General features: G+C 39.9%; 1 protein-coding gene across 1 annotated transcript; it reads left to right on the top strand.

Moving 5' to 3' along the window:
• Positions 1 to 10,951: 10,951 nt before the first annotated feature.
• Positions 10,952 to 14,949, top strand: neurod6a (neuronal differentiation 6a). Its single transcript, XM_022673617.2, has 2 exons — positions 10,952 to 11,435; positions 11,985 to 14,949. The coding sequence occupies exon 2, from the start codon at positions 12,006 to 12,008 to the stop codon at positions 13,236 to 13,238; it is 1,233 nt and encodes a 410-aa protein (XP_022529338.2). The 5' UTR covers positions 10,952 to 11,435; positions 11,985 to 12,005; the 3' UTR covers positions 13,239 to 14,949.
• Positions 14,950 to 16,363: the final 1,414 nt, after the last annotated feature.

Here is a 16,363-nt window from a genome sequence, read left to right as displayed (position 1 = left end):
TTCATATTCATAAAGTATTAAGAATTCTGAAATCAATATTTGGTGCAATAACCCTGGTTTTTAATCACACTTCTCATACATCTTGGTATGTTCTTCTTCACCAGTCTTACACACTGCTTTTGGATAACTTTATGCTACTCCTGGTGCAAAACTCAAGTATTTCGGCTTGGTTTGATGGCTTGTGATCATCCATCTTCCTCTTGATTATATTCGGTATTTAATAAAATCAAAGAAACTCATCATTTTTAAGTGGTTTCTTATTTTTTCAGAGCTGAATGTCTAATCTGTGTTGATTTACATGGATTTTCTAAACCTATGCCTGAGTATTGATTTAAATTTAAAAATTGAATCTGATACATTCATTGAGCTGCTCATTGGTGTTTATTTCTTATCGTAGGCACATTACTGTAAATGTTTTAGGATAAATGACACAACAATTTTATAACTTGTATTTTAAAAAATTGTTCTAATAATTCTAGAAATCATGTATGACTAGATAAAATGGAACTTTACATTAAGGCATTTTAAATGGTTAAATTGTTGGAACCGACCCATAAAAGGAACAGAAAGTTGGTTTTATCTCCAGCACACCTCCATTCTGTAAATAGTTTGAGATAAACTAACACATATTCACACACTGTGATTCTTTCAGGGTGATCAGTATATGTAATTTAGGGGTTTCATGAGTTAAAGTACGGTAAAGAACACAGTGCCTTTACACTTTGTATAAAGGGTCTGTTTCACCATGGGCTCTTTTCGTTCATTTATTTATTTACAACTGACAAAGGGTGAAACAACTAAGGGTCCTATATAAATCCCAGTTGTTTAGTAATTAGCCGTACCTTTCTGCAGGAACGAACCCATCTTTTATGTGTCATATAGCTAATACTGCCTTAATAAAAAAAATACATAGTAAAACAAAAATAATACAGTGCTGGAGAATCCCCACTCACAGTTTAACCTTGTGTAAGCCTGAGTTCCACAAGAAATAATTTCTCAAACTGTGCATGAACACACAAAACACACACACGCACACACACACACACACACACACACACACACACACACACACACACACACACACACACACACACACACACACACACACACAGACACACACACACACAAACATACATACATTTATACAGAATTCAACACTGGTGCTTATGTTCTCTTTCAACAGAAAGTACCACCTCATTCTAAAACCATATGTGATGAAAACAAAAGCACAGAATAATTAAGCAGCATTCAATGGAATTTGTTTATAATGGTACACATTCTTGACGCGACATGCATATTTGAACAGCCAGCAACTGCTAATTTAATCATTCAACATCTGTTACGATTACTTTGGCTTCCACACCGAGCTTTGTCTAAAGGCATTAAGCTCTGGGAGAGAGTCTTAGTGCGCATGAAGAGACAAAGACTGGACTATAAGCTTCCTAACCCTAGCTTACAACATCTTTCTCCTCATTTTTTGTGCTTTTATTGCTTTTCTTTTTTGTCTGTTTGTTTCTAAATCAGTTGTGTGATTCATATCGGCCTCCAAATGGTGTCTTTACTGCGATGGAATTGTGACCCTGGTGTGTCCTTGTGTTGAATTGGCAGGTAATTTCTTCATCTGTTTTCATCCCCAGTACACTGTGTGCTTTTTCAGTTCAATTTAATCATCAAGTTTATATATCCATCACATATCATGAGGACCATTTTGGAACTAGTCTGGCTGTGTGTGGGTTTGTGGTCCGTTTGTGGCCAATTGTCAAGGATCTGTGCAGCAAGGAGGTGGCGGTGGTGGTTTTGAACGTGGCGTTGTGTTCTCACTGGTTTTGGACAAGGCCTCCTACAGCCTGTCTGTGGGTGGGATGCACAGACCCTGGCGAGGCTGCCGGGTGGTCACAGGGTCCAGACCATGACTAATACAGACCCCAACCAGGCTGACCAGATGGGGCCATCAGATTGGCTGTGAAGAGGAGCAGGCCAACATTTCAGTAGAGGCAATAACAAACGCAGAGCAATGGCAATGTCACTGTTACATAACTGCTTTGCTCAAGTTGCAGCCTTCATTCAAAGCGGTTATGGGTACAGGTACCAGAGGCATGTCTGCAACCAGTGGCTGTGAGCGTGCACAAGCCTTCAGTATCCCGAAAGAGTTTTGTTTGCAGGTAGAAACCAATAGTACTTTTATGAGACTTATAAAGAAGAAATATGTTATATTCTTTTGTATTTTTAACTCAGCAACCAATTACTTAGAAGCTCTCTCTGCTCTTAATTATTCTTCCAGAGTATTTACTTGGGTCTGTTGCGGCTGGTCAGATTAGCTGAGCCATCAGAGGGCAAGCAGGCAGGCGGCCATGTTGCCAAAGCCTTGTTTTCCACTGAATTCACAGGACCCACAGAGGGAAGGAGAGTGGAGATGAAATTAAGGCCTAAGTGGGGACAGCTGCCTGCTGAAACCAAGGACATTTAGGCCTGTTCCTGAGGGTCCAGCAGCGGCCATGCGTTCCAATACCTCTCTAGCCCAAATCTCCAAGCACTGGTACCAGCAGAGGTTAAATTAGTTACATCAAGAAAGAGATTACTACAGCCAGATGGTTTGGCGCACAAGTGGAACAATGTATGAGCCATGCTTAATAGAACAAATGCGAATAAAATTGTTTGTGCATGAGTATGTGTGTGTGTGAGTGAGTCAGTGCGACTGCATATATATTTATTTTTATAGCACATAAAATATTTTCTGTGATTAATGGTGCTAAATAAGTTAGCTAAATGAAATTAAAGTGATACCAGATTTTAAAAAAAACTGCGTTCACGTGAGAGGGCATGAGATTACACTTACATAGATTTGTGTTTCAATTTGTGGTTAAGTGTGCTGTATCATTTGCATTTGATTCCCTTTCTCTCTTCCTCAAAACTACTCCATTTCCACATGGATCATTAGCAAACACAATTAGACAGCAAGACTATTAGCTGCCAAAGGCTTAATATAATACCTCCATAGAAAGAGGACAGCTGTCGCTAAGATAAGAATTTAAGAGTCAAGTGAGCAGTATAACAGTGAGCAGAGGTGTCCAGAAATGATGCTTCTACACATCCAGAGTCATGTATCAGGATCCATTCTCTCTTTCTGTCACTCCATCTCTCTCTCTCTCTCTTGCTCTTTATGAGTGTATAATAAGTAAGAAGTCACAATGAAAGGTTAAAAATAGGATTGCTTCCAATGTAATATTTGTTGTGTATCTCAATACGATGGGGTGCCATTCCATTTTAGACAATTAGATAAGCTTGGGAAAGCGTCTGATGGCAAATGATGAAATGCCTTTCAAAGAACCAGCTGGGGCCACACCAAAATACTATACTCACATTTCCACAACAGAAACAGCAGTCTAGACCATATAGCTGATGTACTGTTAAAAATGGAGCTACAGAGAAACACTTTTCTTTTAGCATTATACTTAAACTTAAGTTATAAATTGCATTTATTTGAATAGCGCCTATCACAACTGATATCACCAAACAGCTTTACAGAAATAATAATAAAGATCAACTAACATACAACCATCAGAGAAATTAAGCTGAAAAGTGGCACAGAAAATAATAGCATATAGTTTAGTGTCTATGTAAACTTTAACACAATTGGTAATGGATGTAAGGCAACTTGTCTGGAAAAAGGTCGAGATGAAATTAGTCCTGTTTAGATTCATAAAGTACATCATCAGAGTGTGTTTTTACTGTAATATATAAAAATATGCAAAATATATTATGATATTATATATACAGTACCATACAAATGTGAGTACAAATATGTTGTACATATTTTTATTATATCTTGTCATGGGACAACACTGAAGATGTTACACTTTAATATAGTATAAAGTAGTCAGTATACAGCTTGTATAACAATTTAAATTTGCTATACCATCAAAAAAAACTCAACACACAGCCATTTATGCTAAACTGTCTTTTGTGTGGCAACAAAAGTGAGTACACCCCTAAGTGAAAAGTGCATCATCAGCAAGTTTTCTTGCCATGTTAAAGTGCCATGTTGAATATCAAGTCGCCAATATGAGAGAATTGTACTTAAAACACCAAATCTAACAAGTCTGCGTTCCATTCACACCTGAGACCTTGTAACACTAACGAGTCACATGACACTGGGGAGAAAAAATTACTAATTGGGAACATTTTGTCCATTTTCACTTTAGGGTGTACTCACTTTTGTGGCCAGCAGTTTAGAGATGAATGGCTGTGTGTTGAGTTATTTTGAGGGCACAGCAAATTTACACTGTAATACACGCTGTGCACTGACTACTTTACATTCTATCAATGGTATAGTAAAATATTTACAAAAATGTACTCTCTTTTGTGAGATACTATACATACAATATACACAAGGAATTTTCACCCCATTTCAGAATTCACCAGAAGTCAATAATTCGACAGGTAATGATATTTAATAATATAAATGAGACTGTACTGATATAATTGGCACAATATTATTTTCAGCGTCATGGAAAATAAGGACAGTGCAGCCTTTTCTTTTGTATTAAGCAGCAAAAAACATACATGATGTTTATACAAGGTTTATTTACCTTATTGTGCATTGTACGATGTGACTGCTGTGCATGTGTGCGTTGTGATGACAAGGCTGAAACAACATATTGTGCAGTCTAAGTGGCAAGCTTCTTTTATTCCTGACTTACAGCAATAATACTGGACATCTCTTTACCTTTGCATTCTTTACATGAGCCTAATGTTCTTGGCTTGAGGTGAATCTAGATATTTTATTTTATGGTGTGTAAACTTTTTTCTCTGTGGTTAAAAATGTTCTGCGTTTGTAGATGTATTTTACTGTAGTTGTATCTCCAAAATTATTAATATTATTAAAAAGTTACTGCAATGTAGACATTTTATTCTACATTTTACTGTTAATAACAAATAAATTAAAGAGCAGCTAAACTAACTAAACTAAAAACTGGAGATACATATTTTTACATTTTGATTGTATGTTTTTGTTTTTATTGATAGTAAAAGGGCTGCACAATATAAAAAAAACTGTCATTGTCACTGGTTTTGCAATATCCATTGCAATATTAAAAAAATAACAGTTCACCATAAGTATAAGTACACTGCGTATGCAAGATTGTAGAAAAACAAATGATGTTGGGTAAAAATGCACCAGTTTTCAAACATGTTGCCACTTTTTCACCATACATTATATAACATAAATGCATTTTTGTCCTGTCTTGAAAATGTCTGTTTGGAATAATGGCATAAATTTTTATTACCTTTCACCTAAATTTGGTTGCCAAATATTTAGTGAATCCCAAGCCATGGGAAATGAGAACTGTTTTTTTACAAATTCAAGAAAGAATACAGCAGCATAAAAGTATGTGATAACATTAATTATGATGTTGTGTACTGTATATGATGACAATGCAATATTGTGTGTGTACACATTGCAATGACAATGCTGAAACAGTATATTGTTTAGCTCTAAACAGTGATATCATAATCACAATGTGTCATGTTTATTATTCTTCAAATGCATTGGATTTTGTTAAAAACCAACCCGAAAAAACTACTTTCTTCTTCTTCTTTATCTTCTTTCCATCATGGCTAAACTTTTTACAGAAGAGAAACTCTGGCCTCAGAAAGGATATAGAATACAGTACAAAGGAAATGGTGCAGGGTAGCTGGTGGGTCCAAATTTCATAGGTCCCCTCAGACACAGGTGCCAGAAAATATCCAGGATGAAGCCCAAGTTGTGATGAGGCAGGAGTCCCTAATCTTGACTGGGCATGGACTGTATGGAATGGGACAGCTCTGGCCCAGTATCTGCATCCACAGGGACTGGGAACGGGGCAGGTAGAACCAGTTCCCCCAATACTGACGCCAAATGTGATACAGCCAAACTTACCTCCCCTCTCCCAGCAACACGTAGGCTTCAGCAGCCCCCTAACAGTAGCTGGTAAACGACAGCAGCAGGACGGGCGACTGCGCTTTGCTTCTCTCTTCAACCCATTCTGCAGGACTTCAGGTGAGCTGGCAGCCAGAGGGCGGGAACAAAGCCATCAGTGATGGACATATTTGGCACAGCCTCGGTATTAACAACACTTGCATCAACATTTCCTGGCAAAATGAGTCCCTTTGCTCCTCACTTGCAATCACATACACACACACATTCTGACACTCACGCATACCACATTGCTATTACTCTTACAGAATCCCTGAACTACAACAAAAGAGTGAGAGACAAAATCAGATCTAATATTTCCTCAGCACATCAGGATGAAAACAGAAATGTGCTGATTAATGAGATGGTAACCTGGTTAGCTTTTAGCTTTGCCTCCATTTGCTTTCCTTTGCTTGAGTCTTGAGTTCTATGGGTAAAAAATAATTCATATAATAATATGTGTTTTCCCTTCTGATGAGTGTTAAACGCCAGTTTGATTGTCAGCTAAGGTAGTCCATTTTTTGAGGAAGCAGATAATGAGGAGAGTCAGTCAGCTCACATTGTTTTTTTAGGCTAAAACAATCTTTATTTTTTAAGCTGCCCTTCTGCAGATACTGGCACAGGAAAAGCCACATACATGAGGTCTGGTTTTGCATAACTAGCAGAATTTGATGGTGATGTGCTGCTCTCCAGTATCAACAACATGTTGCTTTATTGTTTACTCGCAAATAGGCTGTGAGTGTCAAGAGTGTTATGTAACAGTGTGGGGGTTTTGAAGTTGACAAGTATTTCAGCTCTGTTTTGGTAATGTCTAATTTTCTTTTAAGATTCACAGTATGTCACTTTTAAATACCAAATTTTGATTATTACAAAAATATCCCACAAACTATAGTTTTATATTCTAGAGCAAAATTATTTGGTTGTCATGCCTTTACTTTGCAAATTAGCCATTTGTTTTTAAAAATTGCTAACAGCAATGTTTGAATGTAATCAAATTAGGTTGGGTGCTCTGACTTTTAGGTTTATTACTCTTTAATGCAGAGCATCTTACCAAATTTTCTTTTTTCAAATTCTCAAATTGTGTTCGCAGTAACAAATCAATAAATGAAATGCTTGCAAGAGAAATTATATCTTACAAAAATATTTCCTTACTCAGACTGCATATAGCTTAGGTAAAAAAAGAGGCAGGTTTCTCTAAAGCATTTTTAAAGCAACAGTTTCCACTGCATGCATTCCACCTCCTCCTCCTCTGAGATATATACATTATACATTTTTAAAAAATACATGCATTATTCATGGGCCACACTGTCTAACCATTAACACAGCGACAGCCTTACACCTGGGTACCTCTCTGTGTTGACACTTCTGCTTTTATTTTATCATATTTTATCACTAGAACAACATTAAACTAGAGTTTACTCACATTAAAATTGAGATATGGGAAAACATAAAAACAGTCTGCTCCAATCGGAAGGCTGTGATTTTTACATTAAAAAAAATGAAATTAAAGGTTCTGTATTGAAAACCAGGCCGACGATTGCTGTGCAGAATACAAAACAAAAGAATGTAATATTTCATTAGGCTGAGACTATGCCACTACTACTCCTCTTTCCCTATAGAATAGGCCCTCACCCTACAGACTGGTTAGTGGCAGGGCTAAACAGGCAGCTGAGACTTAAAAGGCCATCTTTAACAGAGCTGCCGATCTCAATGAGCGTCTGGTTTGCATGTGTGTGTGTGTGTGCTCGTGTATGCCACTTGACGTGTGAACATCAGTGCCTTCATTTACAGCCTGGGCCTGGCATCCCTCTGTCTTTAAAAGTTGATAATGTGTTAATTAAATCACTGGCAGACAGCGTGTCTGATATGCGAGTTCTCCATGCAAAAGCCCTATTCCACCTCTTTTTGTCTGCTGGGTCTGAGGCTCTAGCTGCAGAGGGAGCAGGCATCAACTTCAGTCGCCATTTTCTTTTTTTGGGGGGTTTGGGAGGGGGGTACTTTTTCCCTCTATTCTTTTTTTGGCAGCAGGCAGAGTCTATTTCGAAGTGCACATGCTAAATTTTTTATGCGAAATGGGGCCGGGCCTTCACTCTCTCCTTTCTCCTGCACAATGATTTATTGCCCAAAAAGACCAGAGAACTAATTAACAGAGTAATTAATTAATATGAATTTGCATATTTGCATTTGCAATTAGTGCAGTCAAGTGATTAGTCTGAAATGGGAAGTTTGACTCATCAGATGTTGGTGTGTGTACTGGACCAGAAAGCCCGTCACCAGCTGAGGCATGGAAGGGTGGGGTGATAGTGGGGGGGCTGCGATTTATGTTGTTGTTGTATTTGTTGTGGTGTGTGTGGGTTTACAACAATAAATGTAAATGTAAAGATATCCACCAGTCAACTGCAAACTGCTATCATACGGCTAAAGCACTAAAATGCAGTTATTTTTATATTTATATCTCACAGCACTAAATTGGATATTACACCTACTGTCATTGCACAGTGCACTCTACACAGGGCTGTATTGTAACACATTATTCTGTTTAACTCTTTTGCAAGTGGGATAATAACATCAGGTTAAACAGCAGAATAATCACAGACCATAATTGTATGTGTGTTTTTGTTTGTCATGTATGCGCAATTTGGCATTTCTCAGACCACCTTTCATATCTAAGCAGGGTAGCACCTGGGGCATTTTCAGGAACTTGGTCTCTGATGTGAATAATAAATGAGGGGTCATATGTGCATGTGTGCACACACAAGGGTGTGTGTGTGTGCGTGGAATGGGGAGGGTCTTTAGGAGCTTTCACTGATAATGGAATGTATGGGTGTCATGTCTCGGCAAGGAAAAACTCACAGCTCTGCCCAATTACTGCTACAAGAAATGACCAGATGCACAAGTCACCAAGGCCATCAGACCAAAATCTCTCTCTCTCCCTCCTCCTCTCTTCCTTCACCTTTTATCTCCCCTCCTCTCTCTCTGTTTCTCTCTTAACTCCTTTCCTCCCTCTCTCTTCTTCTGCCTTGCTGTCCTCTACTCTCTTTCTTCCTTTCTCACTCTCTCTCTCCACCTTTCACCTCCCCTTTTTCTTGTCTTTCCCTCCTCTTCTGTCCTCCTGACTCTCTCGCTTTGTTCTCCTCCCAATCTTTCTGTTTCTTTTTCTCTCCTTCTTTCTTCCTTTTTTTCCATTCCTCTCCATTCACCTTTAACTCTTTAACTCCAACGCTTTATCTAGCCTTCCTTTTCCTGCTTGACTGTCTTTGTTGCCTCCTCTCTCTCTTTTTCTTTCTTTTTCTTTTCTCACTCTCTCTCTCCATCATATCTTGATGAATTCTCTCACAATCTTTCTTTCTTTCCTTTTCTCTGTTTGTCTCTATTATATTGCTCTTTCTTCCTCATTCACTCTGCATTGCAATCGAGTAAGGGGAGGAGAGACAAACAGAGTAAGGGAGAAAAGGAATAATGAAGCTATTTTTTTATCTTAGGCAGCTCAGGTGATCTGGATGTGAATCAGAAATTTTCCAATTAGAAAAAGAAAAACAACATTTTGTTAGTAGTTGCAAAACAGACACACATACAGAATAAAAACTGTTCTGAAACTTGTCTGAGATCAGCGCTTCAAATTAAAATCCATATCCCAGTTCTGTCGTACCAGTGTCTCTTGAGTGCAGCTTTCTGATTGATTTCTCTGGGTCTAATCAGCTTGTCTTCATCATGACATTCAGCTCAGAGTCAACTCTGAATGGCCCTGACGGTGAGAATCAGCCCAAGCTTAGCCAGTTGGCAAATGCCCTTGATGGGTTTGACCCAGCACGCAAGAGCCATCAATCATCCAGCACTTGCTGTCATTAAACGATTTGACAATATTTTCTTTTTATTTGTTTAAAAAATGTCTACAGGAAACTAAAGGTGTCAGATTGGGTTTTACAGAACACTGACACTGTTTTTTTACTCCACTTTGTGTAAAAAACGAAACGGATGTTTAAAAACTTTACACCTCTCTACCAATCTAATGCTCTATGTAGATTCCCTAATGTCATTAATCCAATTCAGTAACCATTTAGGAATAATTGTTCATCTTAATATTTTAATATTATTTTAAAATTTTACAGTTTGTAGCTGTATTTCTCAATCCAACATGGGTCAACAAAACAACTACAGCAGTTATATTTACAGACGTAAATGATTACAGTTACATAATAAGCAGCCTGAAGAAGATTTTAACAGTAATGTAAGCTACCGTGAAACGGTAAAACGCTTGCATTACGGAATTGCGCGGAAATACGGATAAGTTTTTGTTCTTTAGAAAACAAATAAAACGACTTTAGGCGTCAGGTATTAGTTGCCAATATTGATAGTCATGTAAATATAAATTGGTAATTTTATATTTAGTTACGTGGTTTATGTTCATAAGATATTACTTCTGGAGTTTAGCGTACCTGTGAGCCAGGTGAAGCTTAATGTTGTATCATACGCAGCATAGATTGTTTGGCTCAGTTCAGATCGCTAAATTTGTTAATTTTTACACCTATTCATTTCTTAGTTTTGTGCCAGTAATTTTCTTTACTGCCTAAAAAAATATTTTGGCTGCCCAAAGTAGTAATTAAACATTACTGCATTTTTAGCACATTAAACTAAATTATAAACAAATATAACCCCTGCATTTCTTTGTGACAATTTTTCTAAGCTCTTCTCTGGCACATTTTGCTCTTACCAGTCTAATATACTGGTATTACACCACCGTTACATAACACCAGTTTACAAAAAGCATGCCTTTACCATTCACGTCATCTGATAATTGCTGGTGTTCCTCTCTCGTTTCTGGGCATTTTTATTATTATTATTATTATTGTTGTTGTTGTGCCAGTGCTGCCCTGCTACAGGCATGCCAGATGATCAGGGAGGCATCACGTCCCCCCCTGGGACCGAGTCACGTGACGACCGCGGCCACGTGACGTCAGCGGCAGATGGCATGGGTACCAGCTCTGGCAGTTGGCATCAGTGTCATTTCTGCGAGAGCGAAAAGAGAGCGGCGGGGAGGCGAGAGAAGAGCGCGCGCGCACACACGCGCACACACACACACACACATCCACGCGCGTGCACGCACACACTAACACATAGCTACATACATTCTTGCATACATACACATACACACCCAGAGCAGCGTGGAGAAAGTTGAACGCGCCGAGGGACATGGAGACCGCCTGTTGACCTCCCACCTGTAAAAAAACGAAAAAAAAAAAAAAAAGATACAGGTACCAACGAAAACGTGTTCTCAGTGTGTGTGTATGTGTGTGTGTGTGTGTGTGTGTGAGTGTGTGAGTGCGCACATGCATGTGCTCTGTGTTGTTAGGATGCCTATGCTATAACACCCCCCACCCCACCTCTTATTCAGTGGCATAAACAATTGGTTTGCAAATAGGGATGAGACGAGACAGGTTGAAGGTGGTAGACAGACGGGCAGGGCTGGTGTGTTCAGGCTGCTGTATGTATGGTTTGTCTGGACTAGTTTGCTGACTGATATTAATTTTAAATATTTCTATTATTTTAATATTTAACTTTGTGATTGTATTTAATTAACCAGGGCTGGGCAGTCAATTCCACCTTTACTGTGGTCAGCTGGGTAATTTGATTTTCTATCCCTTACAATGGTTAGTTATTTGGGACTATACAGTATCTGGACTTGCATGAACATAGTAAATGTTTCTAAAGGAAGGATTTAGAAATTCCTTCCAACTCTAGAGGCTTGTGAGGTGTGCTACTTGTTTGTGTGTGTGTGACTGAGAATGAATTAGTGTGCAGTCCTTCCCAATTGTTCCCACCAATTACTCTCACCTTATTTCACCACATATAGGTTAGCATATAGAATAGCCAGGCCAGCGATGAATACATCTGATACATCTGGTAAATGCGTTGCGCAGAGGCTTTTTAGGCTTTTGTTTTGTAGGCGCAGAGAAGAGCGGTGTTTTTGAGTGCCTGTCACGGTCACTCAACGCGTTTCGTGCTTCTTTTTGTCCCTGTGTTTGTTGTCCAGCATCCCCCCGGTGAGGCTGCCATGCTGACCTTACCGTTTGACGAGCCGGCGATGATGGACGCGCAGTTCGTGGCGAACTTCCCCCGGGAGTGCGCGGACGGCAGCGCCTTCAAGAAGAAGGCTCGAGATGCGCTGAAAGCTCTGGAGGACGACGACTCGGAGCGGGACGATGACGAGCGGGGCGATGGTCCCGAGGCGGAGTTGGAGGATGACGACGACGACGATGAGGAGGAGGAGATCGGAGGGGGCCCGGCGGCGCGGCGGAGAGGCCCGCGCAAGAAGAAGACGCTGACCAAAGAGCGCATGGACCGCGTGAAGATGCGGCGCATGGAAGCGAACGCGCGCGAGCGGAACCGCATGCACGGGCTCAACAACGCGCTGGACAGCTTGCGTAAAGTGGTGCCGTGCTACTCCAAGACGCAGAAGCTGTCCAAGATCGAGACGCTTCGCCTGGCCAAGAACTACATCTGGGCGCTGTCGGAGATCCTAAGCACGGGAAAGCGGCCTGACCTGCTCAGCTTCGTGCACACGCTGTGCAAAGGCCTGTCGCAGCCCACCACCAACCTAGTGGCTGGCTGTCTGCAGCTGAACGCGCGCAGCTTCGTGGGCGAGCCCGGCGCGGACTCTTCATTCCCCTCTACCAGGTCTCCATACGACGCCGTGTACGCTGCTTACCACGGTGCAGAGGAGGCGGCGGCGGCTGCTGCTGCTGCGGCCGCGGCTGGGGTTGGGGCTGGTGCGCCCCCCATCGGAGGTCACCACCATCATCACCATCCCCATCACCATCACCACCCCCATCACCAAGACAGCGCCAAGTCCTTTAGGCCTTACGGCTACTGCGGCGCGTACGAGGCTTTCTACGAGAGCGCGTCGCCCGAGTGCGCAAGCCCGCCCTTCGAGAGCGCGCTCAGCCCGCCGCCGCCACCGCTCAGCTTTAGCGGCATCTTCTCGCTCAAGCGTGAGGAGGCGGCTGTCGACTACGGCAAGAGCTGCCACTACAGCGCGCGGAGCTTCTGCAACAGCAGCAGCAGTGCTGGAGGAAGCGCGCCACAGCCGCATGCACCACCAGGCCGCTCCTCAACTCTCAGCACCAGCAGCAACGGTGGAGGCGCAGGTGGAGGAGGAGTAGGAGGAAGCAGTGGTGCAGTTCACGCGAGATCTGCAGCTGACCTGCACTTTCCTTACGATCTCCACGTGCGCGGCCAATTTTACAACGTGCAGGACGAGTTAAGCACGACTTTTCATAACGGATAAAGGAAAAGGAGGGAGTGGGTGTAAAAAAAACTGGGGCCCCACTTTTTATCTCTCTCTCTTTTCACAGCAGGGTAATTACTGAAAATAACGAACTTAACCCGCACATGTATTATTTAACGTCGTTCTGCATTATGTGAGTGTGTTGGGTGGGGTGGGTTGGGGGGTGTCTCTGGTTCTAGGCCAGCTGATGTTTTATGTATTTGATTTGAAGGGAATGGAGCAATTGCTTGGAGCAAACATGTTTGGCGTGGGATGCCCTTGAGAGAAAAAGTATATAGAACACTTACTTTCATTTACTTTCATTTAATATCAAACCCCCACAGATTAGTCAATCATTTAAAGACCACCATGATGATGCAAATAGGAGATATAACCGATAAAACAAAACAAAAAGAAAACAGAGTAAGAGTGTCAAAATATAGCCTACGTTTAATTAACAGCAATTTTCTGTATTATTTCAATCAATCTAATTGTTTGATATCTGACCTGTCTGGGCTGCAATAAGGTCTCACGTCATCGCGTTTATTATGCACATTTAGCGCACAGTTGCCCTTTTGGCACCGGATAAATGTGAGACCACTCATTTAGCAAGGTGGAAATTAATTGAGAAGAATCGAGAAGAAAACAAAAATGCAAGAGAGCAATAAATGCAAAGGGAGCTATGCAACACACGTCGTCCTTTTGCAAACGAGAAGATACCAGAACTCTGTCCACCAGGCCCTGCATTCCTGCTGAAGAAACACCCATTTACGAATGTCAGTCAATTCACAGTGGAATTAAACTTCTACCACTGCTACCACTTCACCTGTGCGTGCATGTGTGTGTGTATAAAAATATAAATATGTATTTGTATTCAAGAGTTTATTTTACTGATCTTAATGCTGAATAAGGTGCCATTCTCACCGTGTCCGCTGTTTGTTTTGAGATGTTTTGAGGTGTGTGCGAGAGTGTGTAAACGGTTGAACGCCTGAATCGACATATTTGGCGCTATGTTTGGAATCCTTATGTATTAGAACATAATCATAATATATTCATCCTTTAAATACTACGGTTCGTCCAATATATGATATAAATTATGTTCCCGATGTGCTTGCGTGTTTGATTGTATTCCTTTGACCTTGAACATTTGGATGGTGGACAATCTAATGTGCTGCAGGTGTTTTTGATAAAAACACAAACTCTTCACAAATAAGAATGTGGTGCGAAAATAGTGTAAAAATGGTTACAGTTAGTTAATGTAAGTCAATTATGTAACAGTTTGTTTGCCCTTTGTTCTGTTAATGTATTTCTAAAGATGTTTGAATTGTTTTATTTATTTATTAAATTATTTATTTACCATTTTATTTATTGAAAATTTTGCGCACAGCCTCGAAACAATCATGTCTGCAAACTGAACTACATTTTTTATATTCCAAACTGAAGCTTGTAAAAAATACGTGATAGGAAGAATGTGTGTGTGTGTGTGTGTGTGTATGTATGTATGAGGGTGTGGGTGTCATGTATAGTGAGAGCTCATGTCATGGGAAAAATCCTTTTGCCTTAATGATGTAGTTGGCGCCCATCAGTTATGCAATGTACTGGATGTCTTCAGTGGTGGACTCGTAAAGCACTGTACATTATGGAAGACACTAAAACTGGTCTTGTGCAGATTTGTACACTGTCATTAAGTTGTTTTGTAAAGCAAAATAAATATCAATTGAATACTGAACAATTTCTCTTGAATGAACATATTGTAACAACCTCTTATTTAGGAAACCCTTAAAGTGATCAATTAATATAATCATTTTATAATTTGATATAACAATTATTATAATAATGAAGATGGGAATTGTTCTAATTATTATAATAATTATTTTAATGATTATTAATATTGGTAGTAGAAATAATAATAATAGTATTGTTGCTGTTATTATATTTTTACAGTTGTTGTTAATTACTGCTACTGCTAATAATAATAATTTTAATAACATTAACATTTTACACTATTGTTATAAGGCATAGTTTTGAAACATCACTCATGATACACAAAAGTATACGTGTTTTTTTTATAATAAAAAAAACACAAACAAGAGATCGTCTATAACGAGAGACTAAATAGGATAATTAAAGGCAGAGCTTTGCTGCTGCTGTAGGCTTGTTTTTCAGGGTTGACCGTGAGAGAACAGAGGGTGGGCTGGCTGGAAGACCCTGGCCCTGATGAACGGGGCTCCGCGTTTGGTGCAGCAGTTGGATGGGAGCCAAAGAGTAACAGACTGCGGCTCGAGCCTTCGGGGAAGCAGCGCGGGGCTCTAATCCCCGAGCCTCGCGCACTCACTCCTCCAACTACCGCTGCCTCTCAAACTACTATTGGACTCCACTATCAGAATGAGAGGACACAGGTAACGGGGGATAGTGCAGAAGTGAGAGCAAAGTTTTTACTTTCATTCAAAAACAATTAGAATTTATTTGGGAATTTAATTTAAAATTTATAAAATGTTTAGTCCAGACTAACAGACACTGGCCGACACCGTCTTTTCACTTGAAAAAGATAAATATGTAACCGCTTTATCATCAGTGTAAATTATTTAGTTACATCAAATAAACAAATAAACAAATACATTTAAACGAAAGGTGGAATTTTTTTAAAATATGGCGAGGTTTTTCACAAATAAGCAGACTCATACAACAAGGAGAGAAAAATATTATAAACGAAAAATTGTAGCAGAAACAGACCGGTTCAAATAATTATAATATTACAATATTAATATTACAATATTACTTATTAATACTAATAAATTATCTTACATTTAAAAATAAAAAAATATACGTTAACAATTTTTTATTCAGTTTTGGTTGAATAATTTAATGTTACATAAAAAAAATATATATGTATATTTTACAAACGAGCAATAAGCATTATCGTGCGCCGCCTGTTTTAGTAATATTCCGCATTATTAGCCTGAACTACGCTATTGGTTTAGAAAGTTGGTTAAGGGCATCCAGACTTCACGTGTGGGTAACAATAGCTGAGGTGACTCTCTCTCTCTCTCTGGGTCTGTTTCTCTGTATGTCTGTCTGTCTGTCTCTCTCTCTCTCTCTCTCTTTCTTCTCTTTCATTTTTTCTCTCTCTCTTCAGCGCGGCGGGG

Source organism: Astyanax mexicanus, chromosome 6 (assembly GCF_023375975.1).
Source record: "Astyanax mexicanus isolate ESR-SI-001 chromosome 6, AstMex3_surface, whole genome shotgun sequence".
NCBI lineage: Eukaryota > Metazoa > Chordata > Actinopteri > Characiformes > Acestrorhamphidae > Astyanax > Astyanax mexicanus.
This window is presented reverse-complemented; position numbering and strand designations above follow the sequence as displayed.

What these genes read in the sequence shown, in the direction of transcription:
- neurod6a (XM_022673617.2), top strand. Translation starts at nt 12,006, where the DNA reads ATGCTGACCTTACCGTTTGACGAGCCGGCGATGATGGACGCGCAGTTC.